Source organism: Micromys minutus (genome assembly GCF_963924665.1).
Source record: "Micromys minutus genome assembly, chromosome: 15".
Taxonomy (NCBI): Eukaryota; Metazoa; Chordata; class Mammalia; order Rodentia; family Muridae; genus Micromys; species Micromys minutus.
In genome coordinates this window covers 53,599,915-53,615,511 of record NC_137984.1, presented here as the reverse complement: position 1 = coordinate 53,615,511, position 15,597 = coordinate 53,599,915, and the positions used below count along the sequence as shown (strand labels likewise).

The following is a 15,597-nucleotide window of genomic DNA, read 5'->3' as shown; positions in this document are numbered from 1 at the left end:
GCTGGGTCCTCAGGTAATACTATGTCCAATTTGCTGATGAACTGCCAGACAGATTTTCAGCTTAGTTGTACCAGCTTACAGTCCTACCAGAACTGGAGGAGTGTTCCTCTTTCTCCACATCTGTGCTAGCATCTGCTGTCACCTGAACTTTTTATCTTAGCCATTCTGACTGGTGTGAGGTGGGATTTCAGGGTTGTTTTGATTTCCATTTTTCTGATGACTAGGGATGTTGAGCTTTTCCTTAGGTGAGTCTTAGTCATTCTGTATTTCTCAGTTGAGAATTCTTTCTTTAGCTCTATCCCAATTTTTTAATAAGATTATTGGATTCCCATAGAGTCTATCTTCATCAGTTCCTTGTATATATTGGTTACTAGCCCTCTATCAGATGTAGGATTGGTAAAGATCTTTTCCCAATCTGTTGATTACCATTTTGTGTTTTTGATAGTGTTCTTTGCCTTATAGAAACTTTGCAATTTCATGAGGTCCCATTTGTCGATTCTTGATCTTAGAGCATAAGCCATTAGTGTTCTTTTCAGGAAAATTTCCCCTGTGCCTATGTGTTCTAAGTTCTTCCCCACTTTCTCATCTAATAGTTTCAGTGTACCTGGTTTAATGTGGAGATCTTTGATCTACTTACACTTGAGCTTTGTACAAGTAGATAAGAAAGGATCAACTTTCATTCATCTGCATACTGACTGCCAGTTGAGCCAACACCATTTGTTGAAGAGGTTGTCGTTTTTTTTTGTTTTTTGTTTTTTTTTCCTTTTCATTGAATGTTTTTAGCTCCTTTGTCAAAAATCAAGTGAGCATATGTGTGTGTGTTCATTTCTGGGACTTCAATTCTATTCCATTGATCTACCTGCCTGTCTCTGTACCAGTACCAGACAGTTTTCATCACGATTGAGCTGAAATACAGCTTGAGGTCAGGATGATGATTACCCCAGACGTTTTTTTTTATTGTTGAGAATGTTTTTTGCTATCTTGGGTTTTTATTATTTCAAATGAATTTGCAAATTGCTCTTTTTAACTCTATGAAGAATTGAGTTGGAATTTTGATGGGGATTGCATTGAATTTGTAGATTGGCTTAGGCAAGATGGCCATTTTTACTAGGTTGATCCTTCCAATCCATAAGCATGGGAGATCTTTCCATCTTCTGAGGTCTTCTTTAATTTCCTTTTCAGAGATTTGAAGTTCTTGTCATACAGATCTTTCACTTGATTGGTTAGGGTCACACCAAGGTATTTTATATTTTCTTTGTGATTATCTTGAAGGGTGTCATGTCTCTAATTTTTTTCTCAGCCTGTTTGTCTTTTGAATAGAGGAAGGCAGTTGATTCGTTGGAGTTAATTTTATATCCAGTCACTTTGCTGAAGTTGTTTATCAGCCGTAGGAGTTCTCTGGTGGAATTTTTGGGTTCACTTAAGTATGCTATCATATCATCTGTGAATGGTGATATTTTTATTTCTTCCTTCCCAGTTTGTATCTTTTTAACCTTTATGATGGCTCTGACTTATACTTCCAGTACTATATTGAATAGGTAAGGAGAAATTGGGTAGCCTTGTCTAGTCCCTGATTTTATTGGGATTGCTTCTACCTTTTCAACATTTAATTTGTTGTTGGCTATTGGTTTGCTGTATATTGCTCTCACTGTGTTTAAGTATGTGCCTTGAACTCCTGACCTTTCCAAGAGTTTTAGCATGAAGGTGAGTTAAATTTTGTCAAATGCTTTCTTAGCGTCTGAGGGTTGACCATATGTTTTTTTAATCCTTTGAGTTCATTTATATAGTGGATGACATTGATGGGTTTTTATATATTGAACCATACTTGCATCCCTGGGATGAAGCCTACTTGATCATGGTGAATGATCGTTTTGATGTGTTCTTGTGTTTGCAAGAATTTTATTGAGTATCTTTGCATCAATGTTCACGAGGGAAATTGGTCTTTAAAGTTCTCTTTCTTTATAGGGTTTTTGTGTGGTTTAGGAATGAGCTTTGAAGAATGAGTTGGGTAGTGTTCCCTCTGTTTCTATTTTGTGGAATAGTTTGGAGAGTATTGGTATTAGGTCTTCTAATTGGTGTGATAGAATTCTGCACTAAACCCATCAGGTCCTTCCTATTTCTTTCAGTTTGTTAGTACCCTCTGTTAACTACCTATATTCTCCAGTCATGTTTCTGTTATTTTGAATAAAACCAATACACATGAAATCATTGCAAATCAGAAGCCACTGCTCTATTTTAGGTCTTCTCATTGTGGCATGTTAATAGATAATGGGAGGTCTTATAGGAATGACAATGTATAGTAACCATACATACTATATGTTGTCTGTGCATAAATTTTTATAATACATATACTTACATTTTGATATATATTTGTATTTTTTTCCAGGACCTATGAGACTAAAATTAAATTCTCACTTTAGTAATTCTTACCATTATTTAATTAGAAAAATTCTTAAGATACAAATTTATTATGTTAATTATGCCAATTCATGAGTGTGGGAAATTTCTCCATTTTCTGAGATCTTCAATATCTTTGAGAGACTTGACATTATTGTCCTCCAGATCTTTCACTTGTTTGGTCAGAGTTACACCAAGATATTTTATAGTATTTGTGACTATTGTGAAGGGAATTGTTTCCTCAATTTCTTTCTCAGCCTCTTTATTATTTGTATAGAGGAAGATTTGAGTTAATTTTATATCCAGCCACCTTGCTGAAGATGTTTATTAGTTGTGGTTCACTGGTATATTTTAGACTTTTTGGGGTTGCTTATGTAAAATACCAGATCATCTCCAAATTGTGATATTTTTATTTCTTCTTTCCTAATTTGTATCTGTTTGATCTCTTTTTGTTGTCTTATTGCTCTAGCTAGAACATTGAGTACCATATTGAACTGATATAAACAAAATGGGCATCCTTTCCCAGGATTTTAGTTTGATTGCTTTAAGTTTCTCTTCATTTTAATTGATATACGCTGTTAGTTTGCAGTAAGTTGCTTTTATTATGTTTAGGTATGGGCGTTGAATTCCTGATCTCTCCAATAAGTTTAACATGAAGGGGTGTTGTATTTTGACAAATGCTTTTTTTGCACCTAAGGAGATGTTTATCTTTCAGTTTATTTATATAGTTCATTTCTTAAATAGATTTTCATATATTGAACCAACCTTGCATCCCTGGGATGAAACCTACTTAATAGTGGAGAATGATGGTTTTGATGTGTTTTTGGATTTGGTTTGCAAAAATTTCATTGAGTATTTTTGCATTGATGTTCATTCTCTCACTCTCTCTCTCTTTGTTGCAACCTTGTGTGGTTTAGGTATCAGAGTAATTGTGTGTTCATAGAATAAATTCAGTCATATTTCTTCTGTTTCTATTTTGTGGAATATTTTGAGGAAATTTGGTATTAGGTTTTCTTTGGAAGTTTCAAGCTATACTACAGAGAAATAATGATAAAATCTGCATGGTATTGGTACAGAGACAGACAGGTTGTTCAGTGGAATATAATTGAAGACCCAGAAATAAAACCACACACTTAAGGAAATTTGATCTTTGACAAGCCAAAAATATATAATGAAGAAAAGAAATCAACTTCAGTAAGTGGTTCTGGTCTAACTGGCAGTCTGTATGGAAAAAATTGAAAATGGATACATACTTGTCACCTTGCACAAAGATCACTTTCACATGGATCAAGGACCTCAATGTAAAACCAGATACACTAAACCTAATAGAAGAAATAGTGGAAAAGAGCCTTGAACTCATTGGCACAGGGGGAATATTTTCCTAAACAGAATTCCAAAGGCACAGACGCTAAGATCAAGAATTGATAAATGAATCCTCACAAAACTGGACAGCTTCTGTAAGATAAAGGACACTGCCAATAGGACAAATTGGCAACATACAGATTGGTAAAAAATCTTTACTAACCTCACATCTGATACAGGGCTAATATCCAAAATATATAAAGAATTCAAGAAGTTAACCACCAAGAAAATAAATGACCCAATCAAAAAGTGGGATGTAGAATTAAACAGAGAGTTCCTTAAATGAAATGCCCTATTATGGGGATAGGGAACTTGTAGAGCCCACCACCAGCAGAAAGAAGGGCATCAAGTGAAGGACAGGGTTGTCCTCCCACAGTCAAAAACTCTGACCCATAATTGTCTGAAAGACCTACATGGACAAAAATAAAGAAGAGCCAGAGGAAAAGGAGGTCCAGTGACAGGCCCAAAGTGGGATCCAGCTCAAGGGGAGGCCCCAAGACCTGCCACTATTACAGAGGCATAGAGTGCTCAGAAATAGGGGCCTAGAATGACTGTCTTCTGAAAGGCCCAACAAGCAGCTGAAAGAGTCTGATGAAGATATTTACGTTCAACCAGTGAACAGAAGCTCTGACCCTGTAGCTGAACTAGGGGAAAGGTAGAAGAAGGTGAAGAGGAGGGTGATCCTGTAGGAAGATCAGCAGTCTCAGTTAACCTGTACTCGGAAGATCTCTCAGACCCTGGACCACCAATCAGGCAGCACACACCAGCTAATATGATGCCCCCACACATAGACAGCAGAGGACTGTTGGGTCTGGGTTCAGTCAGAGAAGATTCAACTAACTCTCAAGAAATTGAAGGGCCCAGGGATTGGGGTGGTCTGTTGGGGGTGGGGTCATTCTCATGGAGAGCAGGGAGGAGAGGATTTTTTAAAAAAAGATAATGGTTAATGTTTTAAATAGAAACAGTTTTGTACAGAACAAAATTGCATTATTAAATAATCAGAGGTGGGTTTATTTAAAAACTATTTATGCTATTCCAACTATAAATTGCAGAACACAAGAATTACAGAGATAAATAATCTCCAAAACAAAAATTAACCAAAATACATGTCTTAGAAGAGGACATGAAAAGTCAGAGTGCTTAGGAAACCAAAGTTGGTGAAGCACATAGGCAAATAGAAATGAGCTGCACACCCCTAAGGATCAGTAATGCCCCAGTTTCAGTTTCACAGTGTACACTCACTCGTACCCCCCCTAAAGCTCCCGAGCGCTAGCTGTCCCTGTCTCTTCTCTTCCTCCTCACCATGTCCCCTTTTCCTCCTCATTTATCTTCCTGTTCTTGTTTCTCTCTGTTTTATCCCAAGGCCACCCAAAACTCTTTAAATACATAAAATGTCTCCATTCTGGGGAGGTCCGTGCTCCCCTAGTGCACCTAACATCTCCGGGTCAACAAATTGTACCTTGGTTATCATTTATTTAACTGCTTGTGTCCACAGATAAATGAATAAAAAAATAACCCCCCAAAACAAAATAATTCTACCACATTCATTTTCTGAATGTGGGTTATTTCATACAGTATATTTTTTTCATTTTATCTATTTGTCTTCAAATTTCCTGATGTCATTTTTTAAAAAATAGCTAAGCAACACCCTGTTATGTAAATATACCGCATTGTCTTTATTCATTGTTATGTGGAAAGATATCCAGGTTGTTTCCAGTTTCTGAATATTGTGAATAGATGAGCGGTGAACGTGGGTGAGCACGTGGCCTCGTGACAGAATAAAGCATCATTTGGAATCATGGTCGAGAGCAGTATAGCTAGATCTTAGGATAGGTGCACTCCGATTTTCCTCCCCAGTGTGAGGAGCTAGCACACTGCTGTCCATCGTGCCCACCATGAGCAGTGGATGAGTGTTGTCCTTGTTCCACGTCCTACTCAGCCTAAGGCTGTCACTTGTTTATCTTCAGTGTGAGATGGAAGATCAGTAGTTTTGATTTGCATTTCCCTGATGCCTAAGGATGTTGAACATTTTGTAAAGTGCTTCTCAGCCATTTGAGTTTCCTCTATTTAGAATTCCATTTAGGTCTGTATTCTATTTTTTAATTAAATTGTTTTTAGCTATCTAGTTAATTGAGTTCTTTATGTAGTTTTGGATGTTACTCCTCTATCAGATGTGGAGTTGTTAGAATGTTTTTCCATTCTGTAGGCTGCCACTTTTGGGGGCAGCATCAGTACTTGCCTAAATTAATTTTTTTTTATTAATCCTGGTTGCAATTTTATTTTGCTGTATATAATAGGGACAAAAATAAAATTTTAATTTTAAAATGAAATATTTTGAAACTATTTTATCTTGAGAAGTGAGAAGCAATGAGCTTTAAAAAAGTAATTAAAACCAGAAACCGTGAGGCGAGATGTTCTTTATATCAGTTAAGTAGAGTGAAATATCTGATTGAAATAGGGCAGCATTGGTTAGTTTTAATAGTGAAATAACTAAACATTTTAATATACAAGTACCATCTTAAACTTTGAATATGTGTGATTAATTACTCATTTTGCCTTTTTAAATTTATATCTGGTAATTAGAGGTTTGCATTATGATTGGCGATAAAAAGACTACAGAGAGTTGTCAGCCCAGTGGTAGAAAACTTTGAATTTGGCCAGATATACTTGGTCTGCAGTGTTCTTAAGTGTGTGCGTTAATCTAAAAATTAACTTATTCTAAAAATATTTCATGTTCATAGATTAAGCAACTCAGGTCTGAAGTGAGAGTAGCAGTATCATCGGCGGTGCTGTGTAGTGCGTGTATTCATGAAACTTTGTTTTTACAGAGTACCTTCAAGTTTAAATCTGAGAGTGATATTCATTTGGCAGAACATCACAAACAGGTTCTGTATGACGGGAAGCTTGCAAGTAGCATTGCCTTTTCCTACAACGCCAAGGCCACCGATGCGCAGCTTTGCCTGGAGTCCTCGCCAAAAGAGAATGCATCCATATTTGTGCACTCGCCACACGCACTGATGCTCCAGGTGGGCGGGCCCTGCCCCACACTGCCAGCACCACCGCAAACCCCGCTCACCTGCAGATGCTTCTGCTGCCTCTGGTTTGCGATTTGTAAACCAAGTTTCTGTCTTCGACTTTTTGACCTACTTGGAAACTAGTCCCCTCTGTTATCATATGTTTCTGTGTCCTTTGAAATAAAATCTGTTGACTTCCTGAGCATGAAGTTGCTAGGTATAAAAAATATGCTCATTTGAGAAGGTCTTAGATGCCTACTTGAAAGTTACTTGAATGACCTTAAATTTAATAATAATACTTTCTTCTTGAATAACTTATTTTAGCTTTGTAGAGTAGAATAACGGCTTAGCTTATTCGAGCTTTAAAGTGACTAGTCAAAAATACTTAATTTTTACAGGACACATGTATGTCTTGAGACCTTTACAATATCAGAATACACTAACCAAATAGCGATGCCTAGGGTGAGAAACCGTGATGAAAACCTTGTCATGGAGTTTTAACACATATTTTTTCTTTGTTGTAGGACGTGAAGGCTATAGTGACCCATTCAATTCATAGTGCGATCCATTCAATTGGAGGGATTCAAGTACTTTTCCCACTTTTTGCCCAGCTGGACAATCGACAGCTTAATGACAGTCAAGTAGAAACAACTGTCTGGTGAGTTTTCTTTGCTGTACCACATTCCAGTCTGTTCTCTTAGGTTCTTCACGCTGTATTCCATGCCGTGTAATATATTAGTGTTTGGTCTTTTCTGAAATGCTGATAAGAATGTTTTTAGAACTGAGGCAGACATTTCTATATATATGCATAATATAAAAACAGCCATAAAAACATTTTTCTGTAAAGTGAAGGAAATAAGTCAAGCTGTAATAGAGTGTGAATGATATACAGCAAAGGAAAAGCAGCCATAACAAATGTTCATAGTCCTATCAGACCATATTAAACAACTGAGGTGAGGTATATTCAGAAAGTCATGTAGCTTGTAGCTTAAACAATTACTCATTTTATAATGCAACACCATGACCTCAGATTAGAACAATGTTAAGTAACATAAATTTTTCTTTAAATTTACTTCATTTCTGAGGGACACAAAAATGATGATTTGTTAATATTGAGGTAAAAATGAAATGTCTTCAATGAGGTTGAATTCATCTTTACTTCTCATTACTTACCTTTGTATGAAAAATGTGTTATATATCAAGCTCTGTTTCATGTATTTTCTAAAGTATTGAGGATAAATTTTAGAATTATATAGCCTCTTTGCTTTGAATTTTAAGCTTGAGTTATATAGTCAAACATTATTTTTTAGACTAAAACAATAAAGGCTTCATGAATCCATACACAAACATATTTGCCTTTTAATGGGTTTTTGCATTTTAAATTAATGGAAAACTAGTGAATGAGGTTGTGGGAAAAGTTTAAGATCTAGTAAAATGTAAGGCATGCTTTTCTCAAATTAGCTCAGTTGACTTTGTAAGACTTCTTTACAGTATTGGTAGTGATATTATTTCTGTATTGAGATTCATTTCCTAAAACATATTTAAATATAAATCTAATACTTATTTATGATGTTCCATGCCCATCTATGAGTTATCCTTTATTTTATTTCATTGTAGTACAAAGGTTGGAGATTTGAAAGTCTTAATAGCTTGGGTGTGAAATGAAACCTGAGGTTGTGTCCTTTTGGGCTGTTACTTTGCACTGAATGCTTTTTTATTTTAATCCAGTAAATCAAAATAGATCAGTGTAGTAAAACAACAAAAAACAAACTATGCTTTATAATCCTAAGTTTAAATAAAAATTATTTTCTTATTTATCACCTAAGGGAACCTATACATTAAGGTAAATGCTATGAAGAGAAAACAGAGAAAAATGCCTTGCTCTTTAAACAGTCCCTAAGAATTACTTGGAATTTATAATTTTATTACCTGGAAGAGATTGTATGTTTAAGTGAAGATTTAAAAAGATGGTAGTTTGGACTGTTATAAATAAAATTATTGCAATAATGTATTGCTTTATGAATATCTGATAAAATCTTAGTGCTAATATCACATATAATGGTTGGGCCTTTTAATCAGTATATATGGGATTTTTTTCTTGAGATCAGAACTCATTGTTTATATTTATTTTAATATTTAGGTTTTTAATTTCTTCAAAGAGATGAAAGTGGAAAACTTAGTATCCTGACCTTAAATTTTATACTTTGTTTTTGTGATTCATCTCAGTTTTCTCCAACTTTTAAAGATGTGCATTTTGTTCTTAGTTCATAACTAATAGAAACCATGCCATAGGAAAATATTCTAGTCCTTTTTAGTAACAGGGCATATCCATGTCTAAGACACTGTGGGATTCCATTGTATCTCCTTTGGATTGTTACCTATTGTTATTTCATTAATATTTCAAAGTCCTCGATACCTAAGGCATGCAATTTTTAAACATGTGCGGTCAGCTAGCTGTTCAGAATGTTAAAGTTCACTTTTCACATGGACCAGAATAAAATATAGTGTGTTAGCAAGAGAACCATTTATTCCTAAGATGCTAAAGGCAACTCACGACACAGGATTTCTTTTTCACTAAACGAGTACAGACATTTAGCTATTTGGGGGTAAATGTAGAATTTCTCTTTTTATTTTTATTATTATTCATAAAGATAATGAGATCTTAAGATAGGATATATTATTTTATTTTAGCCAGTATTAACTTCTTTTAAATAAGAATCACACTAAACTAAAACTTCTTAATTTTCCAATGAAAATTCAGTATACTTTTGGAAAAAGTTGGTTTAAAAAATATATGGCAAAGTTACAATATTTGTTTTTCATTTTTCAGTGGCTTTTAAGAGAAATTGAGCTAAGCTGTAGTGAAGTTTTATTCTGGTTTCTATGTTACATTCTGAAGTGCTTTATTTTCCATGTACAAACCAGGGCCTTGTAATAAAACTTTTTACTGTTCTGTAGCCTCCGTTTGTGTTCAGTGTAGGCAGATGGAACCTTAAACTCACTCCCTGATGATAAAATTGATTTCTGGTGTCTAAGAGGGCAACTTGTTTGTACAGGATGAATTTCGTGTTTTTATTTTGTCCTGAGTGTTGCATCATTAGGTCATCACTCAGTTCCTGAACTATCAGGTCACTCAGTCTAGAGTTCCAATCCTGAGCTTGACATCGACTTTTAGAGCAGTTTACAGTATGTTATTAGCACTTTAACACCACAGTTTGTACCACTGTGACCTTGGGATAAAATGAAGTTGGAGTTACTCAAGATAAATCCAAAGTAGGCAGGGCAGGTCACTTATGTCCTCTGGGTTTGTTGTGAGGGTAAATGAACTAAGTTGTTCGACAAGTGTTTTTTTTTTTTTTTTTTTTTTTAAATAAACATACTTTGATTTTTGTGTTTTCAACACTGTATATCATCCTGTTTTTAAGATGAAGTAGCTAAGGCTCATAGCTCTTACATGTGGTCTTTTTCTACTAATGATGTTACTTGTTACATAAATACTCAAGTATTGAAATAGGACTTAAACTTTGAGTTTCTGCTGTTATTATGACAGTATGAAAATCACCAGCTTCAGAAACCTGAACATTTTAAGATTAATTTTCTTAAATTGGCCATTGGACTTGCCTTTTACTGATGTACTCAGATCTCAAAACTACTTGTCTTGTTTGCCTTTAAGGAAACTTGGGCTTCCTTGACGTGCTTACAAAGGTGTTCAGTGCTAGATTAGTCGGTAGCTTGATGCAGTGCTCTGGTCAGGAATCAGCCTCCAGTAAGGAAATTGGACCATGTACTGTATAATTCACAGGACTTTCCGTCTTTTACAGTCATTAACTACCTCGAGTAATTATTCCCATGGAAGACAAATCATACAAATATTTTTGATCCTATCTTGGTTCAGATAAATTTAGATACTTTGAAATAAGAAGAGCAGTTTAAACATTCTAGGAAATACATTTAAAACATAATTGATATACTGTGACTTAAACATTTAAAAAATCCTTTAAGCTAATTTTTAATTGAACATTGTTTTAAAAAACCAAGATAAATGTACAGATTTTAAGCATTTTTGCATTGACACATACATTTTTGTCAGTACTTGATTTATTTAAAGGTTTGAAAGTGTGCATTAAAAATCTTACTAGTAACAATGAGCATAAAGTACATGCAAAACAAGATGTAACCTGGAAATAGTCAAAGTTTTCTTGGTATGTAAAGATTAAACATAATGGTTTTTTCTTTTCTTTTTTCTTGAACTTCATATAGTCTGTGAGTTGTTTCTGGGGTGTTCAGAGCTTTCTGGGGTTAGTATCCCATTATCAGTGACTGCATATTATGTCTGTTCTTTTGTGACTGGGTTATCTCACTCAGGATAATATTCTCTAGATGTATCCATTTTCTTAAGAATTTCATAAAGTCATTGTTTCTGATAGCTGAGTAGTACTCCATTGTGTAAATGTACCACAATTTTTGTATCCATTCATCTACTGAAGGACATCTGGGTTCTTTCCAGCTTCTGGCTATTAAAAATAGGGCTGCTATGAACATTGTGGTGCATGTGTCTTTGTTGTATATTGTTGGAGCGTCTCTGGGGTATATGCCCAGAAGTGGAATAACTGGGTCTTCAGGTAGTACTATGTCCAATTTTCTGAAGAATAGCCAGACTGATTTCTGGAGTGGTTGTACCAGTTTACAACTCCACCAACAGTGGAGAAGTGTTCCTCTTTCTCCGCATCCTCACCAGCATCTGCTGTCATCTGAATTTTTGATCTTGGCCATTCTGGTTGGTGTAAGGTGGAATCTCAGGGTTGTTTTAATTTGCATTTCCCTGTTGGCTAATGATGTTGAGCACTTCCTTAGATGCTTCTTAGCCATTCGATGATATTCCTCAATTGAGAACTTTTTGTTTAGCTCTGTACCCCATTTTTTAATAGGGTTGTTTGATTCTCTGGTGTCTAGCTTCTTGAGTTCTTTGTATACCTTGAATATTAGGCCTCTCTCTGATGTGGGGTTGGTAAAGATCTTTTCTCAATATGTTACTGATTTTTTTTTTTAATGAAGCAAAAGTACATTGCACATTTTTATCAGAAGTTATGTGGTAAAAAGGCAAATGTTCTTTTTTGGCTTCGACTCTCTTTTGTACTCCTTGCAGATCATAGGGTTGCCTTGTGCTGATAGAGGTTGTGTGATATTCATTGAGTACTTATTCTTGTGCCTTCTCTGTTCCATCTGAAATACACTTCCTTTGTCACTTTATTGAAGACTTTCCAAAGTCAAATCACCAAACATTCCACCAATATCCTCTTCCTGCACAACATAAATAAACCAATATCCTTGTAAATTATAGCCTAATAAAATATTTTTGATTATTATACGTATGTTATGTGACTTAACTGTAATCCCCCGAAGATGAGAAAGATTGAAAGTGAGCATTCATAGGGCCATACAAATTAAATGAGTGGATGTAAATTGTAAAGCTTTGAGTTCAGAGCCACATAGAGAACCCTATGATTGCTTCCAGAATCCCATTTTAGCTGTATCTTAAACTATAATGTTTTATAAGTTAAAAATTAACTCAGAGTAATAAATCAAATGAAATCGTATAAGCCTGTTTTTCCTAGATAAAATGGTCTTTTACCTTTAATTATAACTGTAGGTTGTTTTATAACATGATAGAATGTAAGATATCATCACACTTAGAGAATTTCACAGTGACCATGGATTTCAAAGGGCTTCTTACAAGGTGAAAATTGGGACTTGGTAGTTTTTTTGTAAAGTTAAATAATTCTCTTGTTTCTGTCTTAAGTAATTCTATCTTGACTTAGCAATGTTATTATTGTAATTGATTTTATGTTCCCTTAGCAACAATTATACTTAATTAGCTCTTTTGTCATATATAAAGCAATGAAATTATCTTTAAACTTAGATGTTTCACTGTGTAACTACCTTAATCTTATTTTACTGTATTCTTAAATGTGACATAAATATTTTATGATTTTTTTTAATTCAGGAGAATATACTATAATACATAAATTGTTAGAATTGTATCATGGGCTTTTAATCAAACTAGCCAAAATATAGCTTATGGTTGTGTCTGTTAAGCCAGAGAAGTAAAACAAGTGACTCTAGAAGATGGTTTCTCCTAGTGGAGATTCTTGTTGTAAATACAAAATATAATTAGCAATTTTATTTTGAATTTTATTTAAATACTTTGTTAAATATTTACAGAAATAATTTATTTAATTTTATTTCCTTGGTTTTTAAAGTATATTTGTGGAAGAACATATTGCTGCAGTTAATAGGCACATTTGCTTGTTTGCCTTTATTTAAAAAGAAATGATTGAATTGGTGAGGAGACCTTACCTTCGAAGTGAAAGTACTCGGGTAAAGCACGTGGAGATAGTAGATGACTGGCAGTCTATTCTGTTAAATCTATTTACACTGTGTAATTATTAACATTTAAATGTTCCCTAAAATCCTTCATAGATTTGAGGGGCCCTGTAAATTATCTCATTTCTCATTTAATACTCACATGCTTTTCAGGTTTTCTTCAGGAAGTTTCAGAACCTGAATGTCAGAGTCTTAGTTTGTGATCTTAGCGGCACATACTCTTGTTTCTGAGAACTTTGAGTATCTGTGAGCAAACTCATCATCTGTTGATAAGCACTTCTTTCTGTATAGTATAATCTTCAGAACAACAAAATGCTTTTCTAGTGATTGCCTGATCCAGAGAAGCCAATCTCAACTGATGTTTTGAAAGTTTAGGGTCAGATATCTAAGATTAAAAATATGGGTTATTTTCAAATTCAAATGTTTTATTTTCCCTTTTTGGTTCATCTGTCATATCTGTAATTTCAGGTAACATTAAGAATTGCTATCTTGATGACCTAAGATTTAGAAACATGGAAGGCTTTTGAAGGATTGCTTTGATATTACTTTTTTGTGGTATCATTTAGGGGCTTGCATGGGGGCGTCAATACTTATCTGTTGGCAGAGACACTAATTTTTTGATGGACAAGTGATTAGCAAAATCTCTGCCTTTAGGTCTCATCGTAAGTCAGTGTGAAGTGGGAAGGTAGTTAAGGTGAAGGTGGACGAGAATCTTGCTGGAAAGGTTTGGAGGTACTGTATTCTTTGAGGTTACAGTTCTCTTAAAGCAGTAGCAGATGTGACATAGGTCACGCCAGATTTAATAGTTCCCACTTTAATACAGTGAAGGCAAGGTTGAATTAAATATGAGGACTCAAGATTTCTAGCAGACTAGCTAGTGGTCAGGAACCCAAGGATAAAAGGTGGTGCACATTGGATCTTGTGAAGGGAATGTCTCATGTGCAGAAATTCATGGTGCCAGGTCTTACCTGCTCAGTCTAGCATGCTGCCTGTGTGGTTGTGAAGAGAACACAAATGACCCTCGAGTCACAGTAGAACGTTGATGAGGATTCACTGCCAGAGTGCTGATCCTGGCACTGGACATCCGAATTTATAAAGGAATCCTTGTAAAAGGACTGTCTTGACACCATGAATCTATGCTTTAAAAAAATACAAATCAAAACACAACACAGACTTGTAGGTGGATGGCTGCCAAGAACACAGAAAAAAGGTATATGCTTAGCCCTCAATTGAATAGTAACATAAGTTTATTTTTGTGGCAATTTCCTATCTCAGAAATGTTTATAGAGTATCTGTCCACTTAATTCCTGTACGAATCCTTGACATTTTTTGTTTTTTTGGATTCTAGTTTGACATTTCTAATATAGTCTGATGAAAACATATTTCACTTTAGATTCTTCCTTTGTGATTCACCTTCATTAATGGACAAAGTTCCTGGGAATCTGAGCCTTGATGATTTTTATGAACAGCTTTTGTGGATGGAATGACTCAAAGCATGTTTTAAAGAGTTGTGGTTTTGTGCAGTTCTCCATGGAGAGAAATTATGAATATTCATTAGTTTTCAAGGAAATGAATGGGATGATTTTGTGTTTGTCTTTAACCTGCCTCAGTTGGGTATCTAGTAAGTACAACAGAAAGGACAGAAATGCCTGAGGGATTCAAAAGAAATTCTGGAGTATACCAACATTCTGTGTGCCAACTCATGTATAAAATAAAGGGAATCTAAAAACTATTTGTAGCAGTTGGTGGAGTGCTAGAGGGGAATCTTGTTTATAGGAACAGCCAAAATGAATATTAGTTAAAAATATTTCTACTAAAGTTGGTACCTGGTTTCACATAAGGAACGTTCAGAACTTAAAACTAGGAAAGGGCAGTGCAAACAGAATCAATAGGTATGGGATTACAACTCAATGGGAGCAAGAGACTCTGCTGTGCTCTTGCACGGTGCTGTGACGCTAGACAGGACAGCGCGGAGGAGGTCGTGAATATCCTCACTGGCAGTGTAAGTGATACAGGAGTCTGTAGATAACTTACACCAATTCCAACACCACTCAGTTATATACAACAGAAAGATAACATGCTACAACATTAATATTCACAGTTACTTTTTTATAGAAAACTGTTTGGAACCAGGAGCTATTAGTACCTAGAAAAAAATATGATTTGCAATGAAGGCCTTCGTGGCTCAGGGTCTACAGAAAATATCCTTAACAAATAGAGGAGGGAGAAGCTGTTAGTTATGTAAGTTGATCAACATGCCATCAGAGTAACATGCAGTGAGGGTTTTATTTTATAAGTGTGAATTCTTGTTAGTTTTGATTTTGACAGATTGTGAATGACTTTGGAGCCCCAACAGAAGTCATGACATCTATTAGTATTATAGCCAAAAGCTAGACATTTTGATTGTTCCATGTAAGAACAGATGACCCACATAAGAACT

At 35.0% G+C, this 15,597-nt stretch overlaps 1 protein-coding gene across 3 annotated transcripts in view; it reads left to right on the top strand.

Moving 5' to 3' along the window:
* Positions 1 to 15,597, top strand: part of NBEA (neurobeachin) — a gene marked incomplete at its 5' end in the record, with an annotated part of 531,924 nt that overhangs the window by 101,336 nt on the left and 414,991 nt on the right. For all 3 annotated transcript variants that reach the window (XM_080929212.1, XM_080929210.1, XM_080929211.1), the window contains 2 exons: positions 6,588 to 6,785; positions 7,298 to 7,431. In XM_080929212.1, coding sequence (XP_080785338.1) covers positions 6,588 to 6,785; positions 7,298 to 7,431 — 332 coding nt within the window. The remainder of the gene's footprint in view (positions 1 to 6,587; positions 6,786 to 7,297; positions 7,432 to 15,597) is intronic.